Source organism: Hippoglossus stenolepis, chromosome 18 (genome assembly GCF_022539355.2).
Source record: "Hippoglossus stenolepis isolate QCI-W04-F060 chromosome 18, HSTE1.2, whole genome shotgun sequence".
In the NCBI taxonomy this organism is placed as follows: domain Eukaryota; kingdom Metazoa; phylum Chordata; class Actinopteri; order Pleuronectiformes; family Pleuronectidae; genus Hippoglossus; species Hippoglossus stenolepis.
Genome location: NC_061500.1, coordinates 1,726,708 through 1,750,554, shown reverse-complemented (window position 1 = coordinate 1,750,554; position 23,847 = coordinate 1,726,708). Strand labels below are relative to the sequence as shown.

General features: G+C 43.8%; 2 protein-coding genes across 2 annotated transcripts; one reads left to right on the top strand and one right to left on the bottom strand.

The window, feature by feature from the left end:
* Nucleotides 1-159: 159 nt before the first annotated feature.
* atp8b1 (ATPase phospholipid transporting 8B1) lies at nt 160-18,481 on the bottom strand. Its single transcript, XM_035184878.2, is given in 31 exon segments — nt 160-1,685; nt 1,870-2,000; nt 2,100-2,238; nt 2,364-2,428; nt 2,431-2,608; nt 2,740-2,823; nt 3,265-3,488; nt 3,569-3,725; nt 3,805-3,933; nt 4,023-4,155; nt 4,331-4,406; nt 4,501-4,612; nt 4,756-4,920; nt 5,017-5,129; nt 5,300-5,488; nt 5,645-5,801; nt 6,172-6,215; nt 6,680-6,803; nt 7,049-7,133; nt 7,310-7,500; nt 7,705-7,793; nt 7,889-8,047; nt 8,770-8,852; nt 9,472-9,542; nt 9,625-9,697; nt 9,810-9,871; nt 9,979-10,077; nt 10,169-10,282; nt 11,483-11,580; nt 11,719-11,906; nt 18,252-18,481. Coding segments are annotated over 30 exon segments (3,750 nt in total). The 5' UTR covers nt 11,888-11,906; nt 18,252-18,481; the 3' UTR covers nt 160-1,448.
* Nucleotides 18,482-19,128: 647 nt separating this feature from the next.
* Nucleotides 19,129-23,107, top strand: txnl1 (thioredoxin-like 1). The gene is made up of 8 exons (XM_035184880.2): nt 19,129-19,411; nt 20,868-20,964; nt 21,627-21,800; nt 21,915-22,037; nt 22,160-22,229; nt 22,336-22,508; nt 22,638-22,742; nt 22,833-23,107. Exons 1-8 carry the CDS (start codon nt 19,314-19,316, stop codon nt 22,860-22,862), a joined length of 870 nt encoding a protein of 289 aa, XP_035040771.1. The 5' UTR covers nt 19,129-19,313; the 3' UTR covers nt 22,863-23,107.
* Nucleotides 23,108-23,847: the final 740 nt, after the last annotated feature.

The following is a 23,847-nucleotide window of genomic DNA, read 5'->3' as shown; positions in this document are numbered from 1 at the left end:
TGTGTGTGAAATTGTTAATATAAAACCAGTCTGTCAGTATTTATATATTAGATTCATACATCTTTAGTATTAGTGATTTTTACCATGAGTGTATATATGTATATAGATAGAGAGGAACATATAGAATGTATATAAATCAGTCACCACAATAAAGTTAAAAACTTGCTAAATGTGCCGTTGGCTTTTTATTAACCACACGATAAAATCCCATCAGAGGCCGAGCTGCTGCTGGTTCCATGGACAGCGTCACAGACTCCATTCATTCAGGAATAAAAACAGTAGCACGAGCGTGAGCGGAGAAAACACAGTGACAGTCAGAGCTGTGTCAGGTTTGGCTTCGCACTGTTCAGCAGAGAAGAAGAAAACACAAACAAACAAACACACACATGACAAATGTCTTCTTGGGTACAGTGTAAACAACCAATGACACAAACACACACAAAGTAATCCCAATTTTTAACGACCTACTGAACGTGTGGTTTAATTCTGAGGAGAGAAAAGAAAGAACAAATGTTTATAAAAAAGGATAAACCAACTTTCCCCTTTAGAAGTAAGAAGCACTTAAGTTTAGACACTGGTGTGTGTGTGTGTGGGGGGTGACAATCGAGTGCTAGTGTTTGTTTACAGCACGTTAGGAGAAGAACAGAAACATGAAGATGCAGCTTTGACAGAGGAACGTTTAACGAGGCCGAAGTCGACGCCTGTAAGGCCACTTCTACACAGCAGAGGAGAAAACAGCACTATTCACAATTTATTTTTAAATTAAAGACACTTTATAACATCCGGTATAGTCAGGTCCCACCATGATTCATAATAAAACATTAAAAAGAGGATCCTTTGACATGTTGAGCTTCAGATTTCATGTGACTAACGGACAAATTAACTGGAATCTTTTGGTAACTTTAATAAAACACCATCATATCAAGTGCTGTGCAGACATCAGGGCAAGAACTGAACGATTAAAAGTATCACAGCGTCTCCACATGCGGCAAAAAAAAAAAAAGGACTAAAAACAAGGCTTTGATTATTAAAAATCCTGAGTAATAACATTGTCAGTCACAGTGAACTGCACGACTTTGACCCCAGGAACGGCGGGCGTCTCTTCGCTGAGCGTTTTCTTCTCTGTGAGCTTCTGTGCAAAGACGAGGAACCGGAGTCGAGGTCACTCGCTTCATTGGACTTTCTGCAAATCCGGTCGGTGGTACAGAAGCTCCCGGTTTCGTTTCTAAAAGTTGAGCGACTTTAGGAGGCGGCAACGTTTGTTTCATCCCCTCGTAAAGTGCTGGAGTTTCCCCGAGGGAAGAATTAAAGACGAGACTGGGTCCAGGCTGTTGTTTCTGTGCAGACGTCCCGTCGTCGACCGATTCAGCTGCGACTCCACAGATAAAAATGAAAATCCCAAATATTTACAACCCTCCTCCGACCCTTTGCTCCGCCTCTCCCGCTCCTCAGATGTTTTCAGCCTCTCTTTGTGGAAACTCCCTGATACTGTCCTGGGGTCCGCCCCGGGCTGGTGCTCGCCGCCGAATGCTTCGCCCCGACGAGATGAGGTCGGCGTAGCCCCGGGAGTGAGAGAAGGCGTAGGCGGAGCGACGGGAACGCTGGCCACGCTGGAACGCCGGCAGCGGCTTTTTCTTCTCATCCTGCAACATCTCCATCTCGTACCGCTTCCTGTTTCTGTGGACCTGGTGGACGAAGAGAAAGACTCGAGTTAAATTGGAGACGTTTTACTTTAATTTGATTAAACTTTCTTAATTTCGAAAGATTCAGTTCAGAAGAGACGGGACACGAGGTGAGAGAGTAAGGGAGAGACACTGTAAATGGTCCCACCAGCCGGGAATCAAACCCGTGACTTCCTGCAGGTCTCACCTTGTCTCCAACAGACGGCCAGATGGTTTTATGGAGGAACTGGATGCAGATGACGGGCAGCAGACTGACGCCCACAGTCAGGATGATGGTCAACCACAGGTAAGGCTGACGCAGGGCATTTGATGCCACACCTACAAAACGTACAATACACACACGTCAGTTTGACAATTTACTTTCTCTGTTAGCAACGCCTTTCAATCGTAACACAATGTGAATGTTGGCTGACTGACCGGTGAAGGTGAAGATCGCGGGGAAGATGACGTGGATCCCTGCACTGTGGATGTCGAACAAGATGCCGAAGTAAATGGCGATGCTGCCCAAAACGGCGAAACAGTTGACGAAGGTCCAGTACGAGGTATCCAGAGAGATCTGACGAAAAACGAGAGGTCAAGGTCAGCGACAGAATAAATGTATCTTTTCTATTCCTCACTGTATCGTACGTCTTATTTCTGATTCAAAGAAGAATGAAGAATATAAAACAGGATGTGACCAACCTGCAGGTTGACGGTGAAAATCAGTGACGAGGCGGTGACGACGGCGAAGGACTGGTAGTCAGAGGGGGCTTCCCGTCCTGCCCCATGGTCTGCAGGAAGGCCCCGTACGGGATGAAGAAGATGATGAGCGAGACGAAGATGCCGTGGAACAAGCTGATGAAGAAGTTCTTGTAGTTGAACATCGACCCCACCTGGCCGGGAAGGTAGAGCTTCGGGAACTTCAGGCTGAGTTTGTCATTAACGTCCTGCAGGAGGAGGAGGAGGAGGAGGAAGAGGAAGAGGAGGAGGAGGAGGAGGAGGAGGAGGAGGAGGAAGATCTGGATGAGTTTCTACTTTTCTCTTTTTCCACACACATGAAGTGTTTTGTGTTTTTTACCTGGTCGAGGAGTCCGACGAGTAGAACAGGTAAACTGCTGTAACACAGGTTGTAGAGGGTGATGAACCAGTCTTCGTAGGCGACCTGCAGACACCACAACAGAGATCAGTGGAAACATGATGCATTATGGGATTAGATATAAAATCTGATTGGCCCGACCGAACACATGAATGGCGTCTGCAACTGTTCCATTTATTGACCAATAGGAGAAGAGAACGCACGTCAACGTAAAACTATTAAAATATGGAAAAAATCTAAACTTCTTTTACCCTGGACGCATTGAAAACTATTAAAATTAGACGTGAGAACATCCTGATTTAATAATCTCGTTTCCTTTCCTACAGCTCCTGTTCAGGAACAAAGATAAATACAAGAACTGCTTTGTTTTGGTCAATTTCGTGCATCAAATTCAAGTTAAATTTTCAATCTACTAACTTTAAGATACTAAAGAATATTTACACTCAGGACTGGACTTATGTCGAACACACATTCACATGATGCCGATGTTTAAGTTTCGCCGCTGACCTGAGCCGAGTATCCGCTGAAGAACGAGTACCAGAAGTGAACCAGAGTGAAGGCGAAGTTCTTGAAGAAGAAGAAACGCAGGAACTTGCACATTCGGATGTAGGACCAGCGCCCGTGCACCAGCAGGAGGCGCTCCAGGTAACGGAACTGAGCGAACGCGTAGTCGCTGGACATGACGGCCTGCATCCCCTCCTGGCCGCTGATCCCGACGCCGATGTCTGCAGCTGGACGGACGACGAGCAGAGAGGTTAGAGGAGATTCGTGGAACATTCAGGACAAAGCACGGATTCATTCCTGTTCTTACTCTTGATCATGTTGACGTCGTTGGCTCCGTCTCCGATCGACAGCGTCACGGCGTTCTTGTACTTCTTCACCAAACTCACCACGTTGGCTTTCTGCTTCGGCGTCACGCGACAGCAGATGACGGCTTCGCACTCACAGGCCATGTCCACAAAGTCCATCTACAGACAAACACCTTATCGTTTACAATATCATCTATTCAACATTTAAAACGTTCCATGTTCAGATCTGAATTTGTACCTGTCTCATCTCTTTCTCCCGGTCGTTGTTGGGCTGTCCGTCCTGAGGGTTGTTGGGAGCCGCCCGCTTCCCGAGACGACGGAGATGCAGACGACGGCGTTTCTTCTTCTTTTCGTACAGAATCTCGTTCTGTGAAGAAAGTGAAAAACACAAGCGATCAGTACGATCCACCATGTTGGCTGGTGAGAAAACCAGATCTAGTCTTGAAGGGAACTCACCAGCCATCCTCCGGTGATGATGAGAGCGTTCTTCCCCGGCTCGGTGAAGAACGGCTCTGGAGTTTTCTTTTTGTTGAGCCGGTGAGTTGAGGGCTGGTTTCTCCTGTTGGCCTGACGAATCGTCAGCTTCTCACTGGAAACAGAGGAATTCATTAATAACCCGTGATCCTGGGACGCAGCTGAGACCCGGCTGCTGAGGAGGGAATTCAACCAACAGCAGGAAACAGCAAACTTTGGTCCTGGTGCTTTTTCTAGTTGATGTTTTGATCACATTTCTGTTTAAGTTGTGACGTTTCGAATCAACTCACTTGACGTCTTCTCCGTAGTGGATCTCCATGTTGTCTGTCAACAGTGAACAAGCATATCCGATGTTTTCTGCAGTTTCTGGAGGAAAAACATTAAAACAGTTGGTATTTTCAGTGATATTCTATAGTTTCTTGTAGCATCATGGGAATAGACTCTCCTCTGTTGTCGTTACCTTTCTTATCTCCGGTCAGGACCCAGATCTTGATGTCGGCCTTGGCCAGTATGGCGATGGTCTCAGGAACTCCGTCCTGCAGCTTGTCCTCGATGGCCGTCGCCCCAATCAGCTTTTTATTTGAAAATAATTTAGTTAGTTCTGTCTAAACATTCTCATTTCCCCCTGAACCTCAAGGCCCCAGTTTCTCCACGGACACCAAACTTGTTCTTAAGGATTTAAGTTCATTCTGTATTTCGGCGGTTTCCCTCTCACCATGAGGTTGCTCTCGATTTCCTCGTACACGTGGTCGAGGGCGGCGTCTCGGTCGCTCATGGACACCTGGGCTTCTTTGTGTTTCCTGGACCAGGCTTGATACTCTGACGCGCTGATGTCTTTGTAACACAAGCACAGCGTCCGCAAGGTCTCGTTGGCAAAGATCTGCAACGAGAACCACGCACACGCATGTTTACGTTCCTACACAACATCCTGCAGCCGTGAAACTCGTCGGTCTAAATGAGAATAACGTGAACTCACATCCAGAGCAGTCTGGCTGCTCTCCTTGTGTCTGGTGTTGGGGGAGAGTCGCTCATAAATCACCGTGTCTGCTCCTTTGCAGTAGAGACGAATACGTCCATCGGGAAACTTCACTGTGAGAGAAGAAAGAAAGATATTTACTTCGCTGTGGAGAAAATACTCACATTTAAGAAGCTGAAATCAGAGAAATGTGACTTTTTCTTCATTTAAAAAAAACTGAAATTGAATATTCTATTGTAAAGATAGTTGAACATTAGCGTGTGTGTGTGTGTTGCTCTCTTACAGATGATGGACATGCGCTTGCGGTCCGAGTTGAAGTCGAGCAGCGCCAGCATTTCGTACGTCGTCTCCTGGTCCATCTCCTTGATGGTGATGGTGTCCTGGGTTCGGGACAGGAACACGTAGCCAAAGTTCCTGGCGGCTGTCACAAGAGCGCCCTCATCAGGAGACGCAGCCTGGTACACCAGTTCACCTGAGAGAGGGGCGGAGCTCATTACCTGCCGATTTATTTGGAAATGAATACAACAGATATATTGTTTGATGCATCTGTTAAGGACCGGTCCTTAGTTCTAAAAAGGTTGACTGACAGCTGCCACAGCCAATCACAGCCCAGGCCGTGTGTGGTTACCGTCTTTGTGCTCCACCATGACGGTGTGGCAGAGCGACAGCAGCTTGAAGAACTCCGACGCGTCTTTGTCTTTCCCGGATCGGACGACAGCGACGAGCGAATGATCCATGAACTCGAACTTCTTGTCAGCGTGAAGGTTCCAGCTCCAGTCGACCGGCTGACGAGAGACGGGACAGTCGGGAATTAGTCCAACAAACTATATACACACACACACTTTACTATACTAGTACACTACATACTATAAGTACTAGTATTCTGTACATATAAATATATATGTTGTGTATGTATATTTTAAGCTATACTATTATTATATACTAGTACCACTAGTATACAAGTACAAGTACATACTAAACTAGACCAGTACATGTAGTTTATAGTACACGACTGAAGTATTTGTCTTAAAAAAAATTAAACCAGTTATAACAAGTGTAATAATTTATTCTCCTACAAACGAAGCTCAAACTAACTTTAGTCACATGTCGGCCATTTTATTGTGAAACTCTAAATGAGTGTATTTGATGTCTCACCCGTCCTCGGTCCAGCGTCACCCCCTCGGCTGTGGTCGGAGTCCCTGAAGACATCACCAGAAAAAAAAAAAGGTCATAATTGTACGAGTTTCTTACGGTTTCACTTCTTCCCTGAGTCGTTTTATTCTTTGCACTTTATCAGTTATGTTTCACATCAGTTCCGTGTGCGTCTCATTATTTAACTTCATGCTGTTGCTTTGTTCCATTGTTCTTTCCTGTAAAGAACCGAAACTCTATAATTGCAATACAAACACACATCGTTGTGTAACTCCTCCATGTTTGTTCTGCTCGTATCTAACGTCCAGCTCTCACTGCGGCGACACTGAACCAGTTTCCACGGTGATGTCACGGTAAATACACAACTCTACTTCCTGCATGAACACAACCTGTGTCAAACCTTCTTCCTGCATCGTTTATCACAGGTTTAATTCACAGAGCAAGGTTTTTGAAACGTGCATCAGGAGTGTGATTGTACGTCAGTGTGAAAAGACGCCGGTCGGGTCGGTACCGTAGCTGCGTCCAGCGATGGTGCACTTCTTGAACTGCATGATGTTCTGTGTCAGAGTTCCCGTCTTGTCGGAGAAGATGTACTCGATCTGCCCGAGCTGCTCGTTCAGGGTGGTGGTTCGAGCCTGCACAGGAACCAGAGACATTCAAGCAAATTTCACATTATATTTATATTTTCTAAATTAGTTTTCTTATTGTACATTTTACTAATACAGGTTTTATTCTATTGCTGTACGTTTTATCTTATTACTATTATTGTTCTGTCCCAGATTCATCTTTTAAAAGTTCATCTGCAATAATATGTATTCATGACATGTGTTTTCCTGTTTTCAGGAAGATATTATTTGTTGTTTTCCTCCAGGTACTGTACCTTCGCTGGAGTGTCCTTCTCTGAGTAATACATCTGCAGGTCCCAGTTGATGAATTTACTCTGACCCAGACGGATCACCTCCACACTGAACACAAAGCAAAAACACACAACACAACTGATTCTGACTGTTTCTCATTGAGGCAAAGCTCCTGCATGAATTCTCTTATTGGACTGAAGCTGCTCTGGGTTTTCCTCAAGTCACAATAAACATCACCAGCGTGTGAAGCTTTAACCGTGTGTGTGAACGTGTGTTCTACTGACCTGACGTAGAGAGAAATGGGCACCATGGTGTTGAGGACGATGATGTAACCCCAGAAGCTGAGGAAGCCTCTGTGGGAGGCGCTCTGGTCTTTGCCGTCGAACAGATACCACGCCTCCTGGCCGATCTCCTCGTACCAAAAGCTGTGACCGATGGCGAGACCCGCCGCCATGAGGAGCAGCACCGCGAAGATCTACAGGGTCAAGGGTCAAGACACACACACACGCTGAGGGACAATGGTTCCTAGAAATTGAATTACGTACATAAAATATAAACAAATCTCTTCTGGATAGTTTATTCTGGAACATATATCTAATAACATAAATCACTGCTGACATGTGTGACCTTAATGACACTGAAACTGTTTCCTGATGATGCGACCACTCGTTGAACTTACTGTATAAACCATGTAGTTCATCAGCTCGTCGATTTTCGTTCTCTTGAACCTCGTCTTCCCCCCGTTCCTCATGATCTTAGTGTCGGCACCTTCACGACAAACAAAACAGTGGGAATACGGATTAACTGTCTATAACCTCATTTAGTTCAATGCCAGTGAGAAGTTGTTTTATCTGAACACACACCTGCGAAGATGACCAGGCCGTGGCACACCTCCGTGTTCCGGAGCTTGCAGCCGCGGAGCAGCATGTTGTCCAGGTCCAGCGGGTAACGCTCGCCGTCCCACGTCATCGTCCCAATGAACTTGTCCAGACGGTTGTTCGGCTCCTCGCACTCGATCAGAGCTGCGACGGAGACACGGACACACGGAGTCGGTCAGAGAGTAAGAAACTGTTCAGAAAGGGGTTCATCCTCTGGGAAGCATGAATAAGTTGAGCTACAAAGTATTGAGAGATAAACATCGGTATAAAAAGTACGATTACATTTTATTGTCTTGGAGTCAAGAGCTGCAAACACATAACTGGCTCCATATTAATATAAATTAAATAAACACTTAGGTGGCAAATCGTACACAAGTTTAACTTAATCAAAATTACTTCCTTTTGAATATTTATGATGAAAATCAAGAATATTCCTCTCATACATTTTAAAAGCTAAACAAAAACCCCTTAAAATTATGAAATAAAATGTTCTAGTTGCCGTCCACACTTAATAATAATAAAGGATTATGTAATTGTTTCTCATCTTAAAAATGAAATAAGTCAACACGCTTGAGAATCTCTTGCGTAACACACACTTCACCAAGCAAACAGACTTTATCTTAATTATTATCTGTGACTACAAACGTTATCAAAATGAGTGAGAGATTATTTATTTATTTACTGGCACCGAAAAAAAGAGTTCCTGTGTTTGTGGTGTGGATGTTATTTTCTGTTCCTCTTAATAGACACAGCATCGTTAACTTATATCTTGACAAAATTATGTTTTCTATTCCAATTTCAAAATAGAAATGTGTTTTTTTATTTTGATGAATAAAAAGTAGTTTCACATCTTGTAGTTTTATTACCGTTGAACCCAGCGAGCTGTTGTTCCTCCTGCATCCTCTCGTCAGTCACTTTGGGACCCATCTTAAACTTCAGGTTCGTTTCTCTGTGAAAACACAAGAGACTGAAACGACTGCCGAGGAGAACACAACCTCGGGAAACTCAAACACAAGTCAAGTTTATAAAACCTGCATCGTGATTCCTTTGTTTCTACGTGTTAATATATATATATACAAACACAGCTGTTAATAATTAAATGAGCTGAATGCTGATCTCGATGTGAACTGGTTCCATCAGTAAGTGTTTTATTAAGGCGTTTCCCACCTAATGGCAGAATGTCTGGTGCAGGTCACAGGCCGATGTTTCTCTCTTCAGAAGCTCTTTACACATTTGCCTTCCTCTTATCAGTGTTGACCGAACGCTTAATGAAACCACTGATCAAACACAGAGGTCTCCAGCCGTGGAAACTACTCATCACGTTGATATTACAGTTCAAACCTGAGCAGCTTTACACGTTGTTAGAAGATATGTGTCTCCAGTATTTTATATTATTGAATCTCATGTCATGTGACGATGGAGCAGAAGTGTTTCAGGAGCTCCAGACTTTGAGCTTTTAACTTTACAGAACTTTCATATTCACAATAAAAGAGACGAGTGAGAATCAGTGCGTGTCTCCTTTGAGGTTTTCTTCTGTTTAAGAGGTGGAAAGTTAAACGGACTCTTACCCGTCGAGCTCGGCTGTTTCCACGTAACACAAGCTGTTGGGGTTGGAGCTGGATAACAGCAGGATGTCGGCCTGGAGACGACGAAACACACGTTAGTAAAGTGATCAACAACACAATGTACAACACGATTCTCTGAATGAACAATCCAGGTACCGGAATGAAGTCGTTTTTCTTCAGACGAACCACATCTCCGACTTCAATGTTCCTCCACTTTGACTCCTCAAACCTGAAGAAGAGAAAATCGTTTGTACGTCATCACCTGAACAGGAACTGAAGTCGGCATCAGTCTTTAACGAGGGGGAATTTAAAGAATATAAGAATATAAAATGAGTTCCAACCTGCCGTCCAGCAGGACCTCGCTCTTCCTGTTGTTGATCTCCTTGTCCATCCTGTGTCGCGCCTGAGAAACAAAATTTCGTTAGCGTGAATCGTCAGTAAACTTCTCATACCCCATTTCTATTTATTGCTTAAAATACGTAGAACCGTGCACGCGTGTAGGATTCTTACCAGATCGTCTACCAGGTCTTTAATGGCAGTAATCCCCAGCACCACCACCAGAGGAATCAGGGTTGTGTACCAGGGCAAAGTGGTAATGTCTGGAATAATCTGACAGAAAAACAAACATGGTGGGTTTTTTTTTGATCATCTGTGTTTTTCTGTGAATGAGAACTCGGGTCGTACACGTTTCTTTCTCTACCTGCAAGATGAGCAGAGCCAGGAAGTAGAGGTTGGCCACTCGCTTGAACTGCTCGTACAGGTTCAGCGGCAGGAAGGTGAAGACGTTGTACTTGTACGTCTTGATGTCGTTTCCCTGCAAGAGAAACGCACAGCGGCAGAAATAATTAGCATAAAGTCAGCCGTGGTTACCATTACCGCATGTTACTGCATCTATTAGCAGTTTTGTTATTTATATATGAATCTTTTATTTTATCTGCTGCTCATCTGGACCAGGACTCCAGGAGGAAGTGATTTTGTATCTCAACAGGAACGTCCTGGTTAAATAAAGGTGAGAGTCTGGGAAATTGATGACAATGTCAACAACGAAAAAAGAGAACCACCCTTTCACAATGTTAAATAAACGACCTCCCTGTGGAGATAATGAAAACTAAATCAGCAGGAAAAACAAGGAGGATCAATTCAAACTTTTTGAGTCTGACGTCAATTTAAAGTTCAAGTGGTTCGAAACGTGTCCCGGCTTCAGTTCCACTTCCTCCCACTGTGTCTTATGTGTCTATGAGTGAGACACAGGTCGACCTGCCGGACGATCGGGTTTCAGCCTCTGCTGAGAAAACACAAAAGCTCCAGAAACAAAGAAAACGCACTGATCCGAGTCCCTGAGTCACTCCAGAGGGTTGAAGCATCGGAGCAGCGAGCTGAAGCTTCACGTCACAGACAGAGAACCTCACAGGACGTTAACTCCACAGGTGGAAGAGACAAACTGAAGATTTACAGAAAGTACAGCTTCCTCCTCGTCTCACCTTTCATCCCCATTCATAATTAATCATCATTTAACAGCAGAACTGAAGCATTAACGTGGTGGTTGCATATTTAAACACGACCTTTCACCAGCTCGGGGAGCCCTGATGGAAATGAGTCAGCAGAAACAGAGAAGTGACGTCACGAGGAAACGCATCAGATAAACAGGACACTTCCTCGTTGATGCTTTAACTCACTTTTCTTGTTATCGTCTCAGGAAATGTTAAATATTCAACTTTAATCTGTCTGAATCCCTCAAATACGTTTAATAATCAACCTTCAGATACAGAATACAACCAAGATTATTAAAGTAAGTTTATATTTCAGCATCAAGTAATTGGACCAATTATCTAATCATCTCTCGAGGAAGTTTTAAATCGTGAAGATATTAATAGAGCAGGTTCATTGATTTAGAAACCAACTGAATCAAAAAGGCTGAAATTGGATCTAACGACTGATGGATGGTTTCAACAGAAGAAAAGTCATCATGATAACTTTATCCTAACAATAAATAGTTTTCTTCATGTGAACTTACAGAGTATCTGCTTTTCTTGATGCACAGGAAGACTTTCTTCTGGAACTCCGGCAGGTGGTGGTAAGGTCGGTCGTTGGCTTTCACCTTCCAGCCGATCTCTGAAAAACAAAAACAGTCATTCTTAAATGAATCCTCAGAATGTGATGAATTCATATTTATTCTATCTCTTATGACTGAGCCATGTTTGTTCCCTTTGTGCTCAGCTGTGCATCCCAGGTGTTTCTCTGGACACTCACCACTGGGTTTGGCTTCTACCGGAGGTTGTGGGACTCCTGGTGCCTCTGCTTCGGGTTCTTCTTCTTCAGAGCTCACTTCCAATTCATCGTCCGTCTCATCGTCACTGTACGGCATGACCTCATCGTCAGGCGCCAGGGACCCCTGGGAGTCCACACGCCGCCGACTCATCTTTGCACCTCAGGTATTTCTGAGAAAAGACAAAAGAGTTTCAGCGGATCAATACGTGCAACGTTCATCTCGTGAAGCGCACTATTGAAAATACTTCTAAACTGTCAGTTCTTCACTGAATCCTCGTTATATTTAGCTCCACGAGTCCTAACCTGCTGTGAACATGAGTAATAATCTCTGTCATACACCTGAAAACACATCATTCATATTTTATTATCCGTTTTAGAGAATGTTAAAGTCAAACAGTTCAATGATCACTCCTCCCCCCCCCACCCGGTGACCAGTGATTTAATGAACATGTCTCGTGGGAAATCCCGTCTAACTGCTCCTGGTGTTTAACTTGGCATTTCCCCATCAGCTTAATGTTTAATGACCAAACACCTCATGTCGTTTTGTGTGTCTGTGGTCATGTGACACACCCATGTTCCATCCTCACAGCCTGTGTGTTGTGTTGTGTTGTGGCATCTGCATCATCAACGTTTCACAACCTGAATCCATATTTGCAGTAAAGTTTCAACCATTGTAAACGTTCATTGTGCTGCTTCAATGTTTGAGGCCATTAAATACATTATTTGCTGTTGGCTACACTGCCCCCCTGATTTCTGGTGGTACTTCTCCATTTCATCTGTTTCACCTGTATCCATCAGCTTTCAGAAGATGTAGACAAATACCAATGAATTTAACAACGAGTATGGACAGAAAGCTCCGTCCACGTATATCTAACGTTGAGCCTAGATGAGCCTACTAGTCGATATTAGACCTTGTGCTACTTTAACTGTTTCTCAACCAACAGTTTTAAAGCAAACGTCATTTGAAGAAACTGCGGTTTGACTGAATGAGCTCTGGGTGGTCACACAAGTCTGCACAGGAAGGCTCGGTGAGGAGGGGGAGGGAAAGAATGAGAGGAGGAGAGAGAAGAGGTGTAAACAAGACAAATCAACTCCCAGCAGTTTCTACAGTTAAATCAACGACTGTGTGTTTGGTTTGGACGTCCGTGTCTTTAAGTCATTGACTCAGACACAATAAACGTCCAACAAGAGGAAATTTACCCAAACTTCAAAAAGATCAACGAGTCGAACGTCAGGTTTCAGTGTCTCGGCTGCACTGAGGGAAAAATCTAAATATCACACGTCTTCACCTGAAAACCAATCTTCATTCAGAGTTTTGTCAGCTACACTGTCGTCATCCGACAGCAGAACAACGTACCACACCTAAAACAAAGACTAAATATAATAAATGTAACGTCAGCTGCGTTCGTTCACACGCTCCTTTAGAAACGTGTCATCACTGAAGGAATGCTCGGCACGCCAGGGAGACTAATAATACAGACAGCCTGTAAAGGTCATAACATTGAGGTTTTAAACAGGAAAAACTAGAAATGTAACCATATGATGTTTAGTCCAAATAAACAAGTGATTAAATGAGAAAATAATTAGTCATTAAGTAAAATAATCTATGTATATTATAGTAATAATACATGTTTTTAATGTGCTCATTCCTTTATGTGCCAATTCAGATAGGAAGTGTGAAAATAACCTAGTTCATCCTTTTCACCTGTTGCTGCAGTTAAACTCTTAGTTTAAATACTTTTGTCCACATTAAAAATTTTTTTACCTGTACGATGTGTTTGTATTCTTCACTTTAACAGAGTCGGTGCACATATTGGACCCAAAAACCCCAAAGAACAAACAGGTAATTTGATCAGACTCCAGAGGGCGAACAGAGACGAGAAACCATGAAGCTGAACTGATAGAATCTCACCCCCGAGCCCCTCCTGGAGGGGAAGAGAGCGGCTGCAGGGAGGAGAATGAATGTGAAATCTGATTCATGTGGGAAGAAGAACGAAGCAAACAAGGGTTCTGTGAATCCAGAAAGGTTTAAAGGAGCTGATCAGGCAGCAGAGTGACGAACTCTTAACAAGAAACAAAAGATAAACTCATATCAGAGGGAGAATGACACAGAGTCAACAGCCACTTAAATCTAATCAAGATGCAGCAAGTTACACAAACTCATAGATATCAGTCCTCTAAATAGTATTGTTCATCAAGATCCATGAATTTCCAAACATGGTCCCGTTTTCAAACTGAAACGGGCCCAGCGGTGTTTCAAACGTCTCAGTTATCGCGGCTCTAGAACTTGTGTGGACGCCGGGTGCATCTGGAGTAGATGTGACAAACACAGTGTGGATGTAGGATGAACAGCAGCCTGAAAGATTAGTTTAGAGAGCGGCTGCTATAAGAGGAATTAATTGAACCTGAGGAGGGGGGGTTAAAAACAGGAAGTGCTCATTGTATTGAAGTAAATTAAAAAGTTAGTTTGACAACACGTTTGTGCAACACTTCCCCAGACATGCACAAGCGCCTGTAAACAGCCTCATTAAAAACAACTGCAACGGCTTCTCCCCTGAGAACGCTCGCCATTCTGCCACCGACCAATCCCAGGCCCAGCTGCGGTGGTGGCGGCAGGACAGCGAGGTTCACCCATCCCGGAGAACAGGTTTTTGATGTCGGGGCCAGGGCGTCGCTTTGGCAACAACAATGAGCGGGGCGGGGGAGGGGCTCAGGCAGTGGGACAGAGGAGAACATACCTGAGCCACAACAGTGAAACCTGAGAGGAGGGAGGAGGTTCAGCTCTCAGAGAGGAGGCGAGGCCTCCAGGAAAATAAGTCTTTTATTCCTCCTGGTGTGTCACTTAAATCTCAAGAATTATATTTGTAATATTATTATATTTGTTAAAAGCCACAAGTTTGAAAATTGAAAAATATTCACCATTAATAAAATAAAAATATCCCAACAATAGAATAACGCTATAGAGCATATAAATCCACCAGAGCTCAGCAGTACACACACACACACACACACACACACACACACACACACACACACACACACACACACACACACACACACACACACACACACACACACACACACACACACACACACACACACACACACACACACACACACACACACACACACACACACACACACACACGCACTGCCGGAGAGTTATTTATAATTAACTTTATGGTTAAATTGAAAAATATCAGCTTCAAGTACATTGCTAAAATCGTAACAACATGGTCATTAGCAATTGTTTTAACACACAGAACAATATGTATTATGGGAAATTCCTCACTCCCTGATATCAGTATTGGTCCTAAACAAATCCACAAGCAAATCCTTTAACCAAATTTCACCAAACATTTGACGTGTCCTGAGCACAAAGTGATAAATGGAGCATAAACCTCCAGAAAAAAAAAAACCCTGTGAATGGAATTTTAACTATGAAGTGTTTCTCAGGATGAGAACCTGCTTGTGACTGAAGCCTGAGTTGGAGGAAACACTGAAATGTGAAGTATTTGTGTCTGTGGCTGAGTTCCCCCGGTCGGGCGAGACCAGATGTGCGGCACCTGAGGGGAACGTGTTCCAGCCGACGTCTGTGATGGACAGGAAGAAGATAAAAGAACAATGGGGGGGGTCTGTCCTCTGCTGGATTTAATAAAGTGAAACTGAAACTGAGCTCCATCCTCATTCAACACTGTGTTGGACACAGCTCAACTATTCCATGCAGACACAGCTCAACTATTATTTTATTCAACAAAGGGAACATGTGGCTTTAATGATAATTACTTTGGGAGTTTGTTAACTTCTATAAATCATTGTAGAAACCGGGGCGGATGTAGGATTTCTCCTCATTCAGGGGCCACATAACAAACAGAGGGGCCAAGTACATGTTTAATATCCAAGTACAATTCCTTATACAGTAAAGTCATATCTCATTTTGCCATTGGCTCCAAAGCGTTGAGTAAAAACATATTAGACACATGAGTCAATACATTTAACAAATTATTTCTAGTTAATTTTAATTTATAGTGTTTTAAACTGGGGGAAATAAGACACATGTTTTTTGTTTGTTTTTTTAAATAGGACAAATGTCTCAGGTTGTAATGTCAACCAACAAGTTCAGGGACCAATCACATTCCAGCCGAGGCCAGTGCCACTCAGGCCCCGCCCCCTGGAAATGACAGAGAGAAACACTTCTACTCATATTTCCTGTTCGTTCAGTTTACAACTAAAACACCGAGGATGACGTTGATCTGGGATAATCCTGAACATCAAGAGAGATTACAGACAAAACAATTAATCTACTACTGGTTTCACAACTGGTGCACATTGATATTAACAGAAGCACGTGTGTTTTATTGAAGGTTAATAATTCACTGGGATTCTAAAGTATTCTGCTCACAGCTGGAGTCCAGACAAACAACCCCCAGAGACACCAGCTACTACTGCAACATGTCATCCCACACTGCCAGAGCCCCCGAGCAAGGCACCTACTGTATCTGAGTTAGAGGTTCATGCAAGACGAGGACGTCATCACACTTTCGGGTCAAACCTTCACAGACATTTTCCTGCTGATTCGGTCTCATGAGAAACAAGTTGAACGTTCATGTGTCTCGGAATCGCTCAGACGCAGTCACAACAACACAGAAATCTCCGGAGCGTTCCGACGAGGGGTGGGATGTCAAATCAATTCTGCTGTTTTTTACGTTTTCAATCGCAGAGTTTTTCACTAGGGAACCAAACCAGTGAGCGAAAGTCCGGAGGCTCTCACTCGGACATTTGCGATCTCACATACGAAGAACGTCCGAATACCCTCCGGAGTTCAGTGCACGTCTGAAAGAAGTGCGTGTTTCACGTGGTCGACTCTTGGTACAAAAGTTTCGGCACCAGGTCAAGAAGAAACTGATCCTTTCACAATATGCAAAATGAAGCTAAGGAACCCGAAGACGTGACGACACTTTTCAAAACAGGAAATCAACCGTGTCGTCCGCATGGAAAACATCCGAAGGTTTAAAACAGCTGCAGTGACGCCTTCACCTCAGCTCAACCTTCCCTCCATTTGCCTCAGACGTCACGATTCAAATTCTCCGACAGTGTTTTCAAGGTCGACCATTTCCATGAGGAGGCAAACATTTCCCTAAGCAAAGGACTCAAAATGTGTCTCGTCTGCAGAAGAAGAGATTCTCTGCTTGTTTATGGAGAAACACGGAGTTGGGTTTGATGCGTGCGTGCGGCAGGCGTCACTGTGTTCAGACACAACAGCTGAGAGCGAGAGGGTGTGACTGAGAATCCACACGATCTTATCTGATCGGAAGTATCCATCAATCATTCTGCTGAAGACCGACGACACAACAGCCAAAACATCCACGTTTGGTTTTGATGTGTTATTGTTGTTGATAAAAACGTGATGAAACGACCAACGTGCGTCGCTTCTCCACTTCGAGATCACTACTGTACATACGTCTGTAAATGACGACCCAGCACAAGATGGCTGCAGCTGCATACGAGATATTTTGGCTTCGTTTTTGTACAAAAGGTGGAGACATGTCGTCCATCTTTATATAAAGTCATCGGTTTGGATAATAAACTTAGAGAGAAACTGGAAACAGAAATTAATGGATTGACGCTTTAATAAAAAGAATCAAATGGATGCATTTTGCGTGAAATCTTCGTGAAAAGTCATATTTCCTACAAAGGATTTCAGGTGAAGGAGGTGATCACGGCTCCTCATCACCTAATGTGGTCAGTTTATTAGGTACAGCTGGTTCAACAACACAGTTTAATGCAGCAATAAATCCCACAGCGTCACCACAGTTTACGAGGTGTTGATTTAACGTGATGATCACGATGGAGGCTGCAGCTCGTTGCTGTTGACCTGAATTGACCGAGAGGTGTTTGTACTATTTCCTCCACCCTCTCTGATCGCTGAGACGAAATATGAGAAGTTTTTCCAAACTAGTTCTCCACAAAAAGTCTGTTGCAACATATTGAGTTTTAGACTTTGGCTTTCATCCCAACGTTTAGACTCTAAACGATGGGATGAAAGCCAAAGTTCTCACAATGTCAAATGTGCAAGTGTGTAAATAAAAAAAATGTTCTGGACAGGATTTCAATACTGAGGAAAGGTGAAGGAGCTCAGGTGAAACACAGATCCTCCTCCAGGTGTTTTTAACTCTTTGTTTCGTGTCTATATTTACTCATATTCGTCCTCTGTAAATCCCTCAATCACTTTATTCTTACATATTCCGACGTGCTACGTGCTTTTCCAGTATTTCACTGTGAAACCTGCAGGTTCCTGTGAAACCTTCTGACCCGACACTGAAGAGAAAAGAGTAAAACTGTATTTCAACGCGTTTAAATCAAGATGTCAGAACATTTGGAAAGGACGGAGGGTAAAAGAGGAGGTGCAGCAGCAGCTCAGGTGAAACTCCGATCCTCCTCCAGGTGTTTCTACAGTTTAAACTCTCTCTCTCTCTCTCTCTCTCGGGTTCGTGCGGACGATGAACGGTTCTCACCTGATGTGCTGCTCGGTTTTTATCGAGTAATCGGAAGAATCCTCGTTGTCAGTCGGTGTCCGGGAGCTGGGTCACCGCACCATGTTGTCTTCTCCTTCCTGCTTTCAGACGATCCTCCTGCGGCTCCCCGCCCTCCTGCCCCCGCTGCCTGCGCCGCTGTGCCCCGCTGGAAACCTGCCGGACCGGTCCGACTCCTCCGCCTCCTCCCGACGAGCCCGTTTAAAAACAACGCGACATCCGGGAAGGCTGCGACCGCGGAAGTGCGCGCGGAGGTGTGCTGGTCACGTGACGCGCAGGTACAGGTAGGTAATTGAATTCTTAATGAGGTCACGTGGTCGTTTACCGGAGCAGATTTATTTGAGCTGAATGTATGAAATTATAAATATGTGTTGCTATGACACCACAACTAAACTTTAACTACAAGATATAACATTAATGAAGTCAGGATAAAACACATGATTTTACAAGCTACTTTATTTTATTCAACTTCATTCATAGATGGATTTAGGAATTTTATTTTATTCATGGATAGGTTTATTTATTTATATTTATTTGATTTATGGATAGGTTTATTTATGGATTTTACTTTATGTTATACATTTTTTTTTGTTTTGATGAATTGGTGGATCTTATCTTATTTTATTCTACTTTATACATGGATGTATTTTATTCTACTTTATTCAAGGATGGATTCGGGGATTTTATTGTATTTATGGATGTGTTTATTTGTTTTATTAATGGATGGGTTGGTGTATTGTATTATATTTTTTATATTTGTATTGTTTTCCCCTTCATCCTCTAGCGGCGGCGCTCCAGTGCGTAGGAGCATCTGTACTGCGGCGGAATGACCGACGAAGAAGAAGGAAGCCCGGCCCTTCCTGTTGTGCGTGGACCAATCAGGAGGGGACTTCCTGCTGCAGCTGCAGTGTGGCTCAGAAGCTAACGCGCTAGCACGCTGACAGAAAGCTAAAAACACAACACGAGTTATTTACCTCTTTACCCGCCGTCTCGTCCTGATCGTCGCCGGCCACACTGCTCCCACCACCGCCGCTAAACTCCACCATGGTCGGCGTGAAAGTGATCGGGAGCGACCCGGACTTCCAGCCGGAGCTAGCGGCCGCCGGCTCCAGGCTCGCCGTGGTGAAGTTCACAATGGCCGGGTAAGCTCACTCGCCCGGTCCGAGGGCGCGCTGTTAGCCGTGTGGTCCCCTCGCCGGTCCGCCCCGTGTGTCACAGGACCGCAGAACAACCGGGGCTCAGCGCCTGGATGTTTACCGGGGCTGACACGAGTCCAGTTCCCCGACAGGAGAGGCTCAGGGAAGCTAGCTTAGCATGCTAAGTTAGCTGTGTTGCTTACAATGACTTAGCACTATTACAGTAACTTCGCTGTTCCGGTGTCCAGAGATTCAACCATGTCCTGGATTCACCGTCTGTGCATCTCTGGGGAAAGTTTATATGAATTATGATGTTAACGCAAAAATACATGTTTGACGTTTAATCACTCGTAGTATCACGATATGGACAAATATTATACATCATGATACAAATGATCGATATCAGTCAATATCGATAATTATCGCGATGAATGATTTTCTTTTGAAGACCGGTTTTTGTTGTTGAGTGAAGGTTTTAACTCTTATGAGCAGAAAACAACAACAACAGCAAAACCTTTTCAAAGCTGAGGTTCATCACTGACGTGTTATTCATCCTCACGTGGAATATATCACACATAAGAAATGAAACCTTTGTTATTATTGATGAACATTATGTTGTGATAAGTAGTGATATGGTTTTAGTGGCCAGTCCTAGTTTCCGGTCATTATATCGTTATGAGGCGTTAATCTTTGTGTCTTTGGCGATTTTTTTTTTTAACTGCATGAAAAAACTCAGATGTTAAATGTTAAAAACTTCTAAAATGTGAAGTTTTGCAAACGGGGGAACTGTTAACGTATCATAATTTTTATTAACTTTAATAAGTCGCAGGATTTATGAGGAATATCTCTTTAATCTTTTTCTGTTTAAATCCAGCAGTTCACACTAACAGATCTTTAGAATATGAAGCTGCTATGTTAATCAAATAACTAAATATTGTTAGAATAATACTGAAGACGGAGCCACAGAGGATGAAGTGGTTCCTCCTTAGTTTCTGAAGTGTGAGACATCAATACAAAGTTATATCGTATAGGGTCAAATCACTATCATTGAATCAAAGTAATCAATATTGGATTTCTTCAGATTTATTGTATCTGCAAATCTTCCAGCTGATAAGTGACTTGATTGGAACAGAAAAACCTGAGGTGGCTTAGAAACACTGTATTCATGACATAGTCTGTCCACCAGAGAGCGCTGGCCACTTTATATTTCTAACAATAAAACATCCCAATCAATGTATGTCAGTGGTAATGAAAACTACGACTGTAAAAATCTGTATCACTGACTATGAACAGTAATTGTCATGTAATAACTGAATTTTAAATAATAGTTTGGAGATTGTCAGGTGATAAAAGCTCAAGAGAAAGTGTAGATATGGTCAGATTTTTAGTTTTGTCACTTTCTTTCACATACGTCTTGAGGGATGAGAGCAGGTCACTAACTTTCTGTCCTTCGCCTCCTCAGGTGTCGGCCCTGTGTCACAATATCTCCAGCTTTCAACATGTTGAGTAACAAATACCCACATGTCGTCTTCCTTGAAGTAGATGTTCACGTGTGTCAGGTAAGTCTCAACTGTTATGGCCTCAGATTAGGGACGATACGATTTTGAGCCTTCAGAAATAAATCCAGGGTTGGTTTTAAATCTGCATGGAAATGTTTAGAGAAGATTAGTTGTTTTTTAATTTTGTGAACATGTTTGCACAGACCAAAAAACTGCTTCTAGATGTCAGGAAGCAAAGATCCCAAACTGATTACACATGTCAAGCACCAACCTTAACCCTGGGGTTACACCTGAATCTGATCGGACATTGACAATCACAGATCAGAGGAGCGTTTCTTCTCTTACTGTCATCGCCACCTCAGGTCCTAAAAAGGGTTGTAGATTCTCAAGAGGGACGACGACACAGACCCATCAGGGTTTGTGTACATACAGATCACATCAAACATTTCCTACTATGTTCTACAGCATCAGTAAACATTTAACACAACGCAGAACAGACTTCAAGCTTGAAAGTTAAGAGAGAACAGGGAAGAGTTACAAGTTGGAACGAAACCTGCTGCCACCATACGCCGGATAGCTCCCCTGTTTAGCGCGTACCCCAGACGAGCACGGTTTTATACCAATAATTGGTCTAAGCTTCTACTGTTGAAAAAAGAAAACTTGGTCACTATAAAAATATGGATGTAGTCCTGACTTCACAGAACTGTTTGTCTTTCTCTCAGGCGACAGCGGCAGCCAACAACATCTCCGCCACACCGACGTTCTTGTTCTTCAGGAACCGGGTGCGGGTGGATCAGTATCAGGGGGCGGATGCCTCGGGTCTGGAGGAGAAGGTCAAGCAGCACACGGAGAACGACCCGGGAAACAGCGAGGACTCTGACATTCCAAAGGGATACGTGAGTGTCTGGTGGAGGGTTTGGGACATGAATCAGCCAGCTGCTTCAAAGGGAGCTGTGTGAATATTGAATAAAGATCCTGAATTTAGTTTGTCTTGTCTGCTTTGTTTTCAGATGGACCTCATGCCTTTTGTCAGCAAAGCCGGCTGCGAGTGTCTGAACGAGAGCGACGACTGTGGCTTTGATAGCTGCTTAATCAAAGACTCCTCCTACCTGGAGTCTGACTGTGATGAACAGGTATGAGCTGTCGCAGAAGAAGAATCTGATCGATTTTTATTCAAAATTTGAATTTAACATATAACCTGAACATTGTGGGAAGATGCTTTCTCTAATATCTTTTTTTTTTTAATCTTTTGTAGTTGCTAATAACTATTGCCTTCAACCAACCTGTGAAGCTCTTCTCTATGAAGCTACTGGCCTCAGAATTTGGTGAGTTTTATTCTGCATCCATAACTAATCTGAAGTTCCTCTCTGAAAACCAGAGTTTCCAACCCGGGTCTCATTTATTTCTCCCCCCCCTCCGTCTCTGTATCAGCCCAAGCCCCTAAGGTGGTGAAGGTGTTCATCAATCTCCCTCGGTCGATGAGCTTCGACGACGCCGAGCGGAGTGAAGCCACTCAGGCTCTGGAGCTGTCTGAGGAGGACTACAAAGAGGAGGGCTTGATTCCCCTGCGCTACGTCAAGTTCCAGAACGTACAGAGCGTCACGGTAAAGACGGGAGCAGCTGCTCGGAGCTCAAATCAAGTTGTCCTGGTACCATTAGTAAAAACCCACAGGTTGGCCTGCTTCACTGTGTTTATTGACAGTGTTTGTCTGTTTTTGTCTTTTCGTTACCAGATGTTTGTCAAGTCAAACCAAGGAGACGAGGAGACGACAAAAATCAACTACCTGACATTCATAGGCACCCCAGTACAGGCCACCAACATGAATGACTTCAAAAGGGTACGGAGCCGCCTGTGTGACTTTGTGCTCAGTGTTTGTTTGTTTGTGAGTGTGTTGTACTCACGGACGTTTTCTTTTGGGCTGTTGTAGGTCGTGGGGAAGAAAGGAGAGAGTCACTGAACAGGAGAATGAAGAAGAAGAGAAGAGGAGGAGGAGAAGAAGGCTACAGATACATTACCCAAGAACTTTCACTCTGCCAAAGCCACCACACACTCTGCCGACACACAGACACACACACACACTCAGCCTCCAGCTGTCCTCCTCATGCTCTGAATGAATTCTCCGTCTGTGGCGTCTACAAACCATTTGTATTGTAATTCTGATGAAAATCACTGTAAATAAAATACAATCCTTTTTCAAAGGCATGTGCGTCAGTTCTGCTCTTTGTGGGAATCAATTAATAACTAAATAAAAGTTTGTCACCTAAATCATCCCAATAACAAACGGTACTAAGTGGTTTATATGAGATATTTGCACTGGTATTAGTTTGAGGAGCTGGAATTGGATTTTTCCTGCTGCTATGACTCATGATGCAGATCCGCAAAATGTCCCCACATTGTGTCCGTCGTGTTCTTTTGTCCCGAGATATGAGAAGAGCCGATCTCAGTTTAGTTCAACAAGTATTTATTCAGAAGCAATGAAAAGGTACAGCATAGCTATGGGCACATAGCTATGGGCACTCAATGCACAGCCTCGGCTTTCTAGTAGCACGGGGTAGTCGAGAGTCGCCCCGAACGGACGGCGGGTGCAATACTTATAATAGGTAGAACTTCATTGGTCAATAACGAGGGGGAGTCACCGGGGTTTAGCCCTGGCTCTCCCTTGCTGGTGCACAGGCGTGGTCCCAGCCTCTTGGCCCTGGAATCCACCAATGATGAGGAGCCGCTCCCAGGTTCGCCCCTCCTTGACAGTTTGCTGGGCAAATCTTTACATTCTGACAGTGTTTGGTTTTGTGTTGACCCGGCTGAAGCCTTGTGGGTCTTCAGTAGTGTTGCAGATACGGTGTTGTTGTTCATTGGAGTGAGAAACCTTGTGTTCCTGCTTTATCGTCTGTATGTTCTGTGTGCGTAAGCATGCGTGTTTTTCAGACAAGACAACGCCTTTC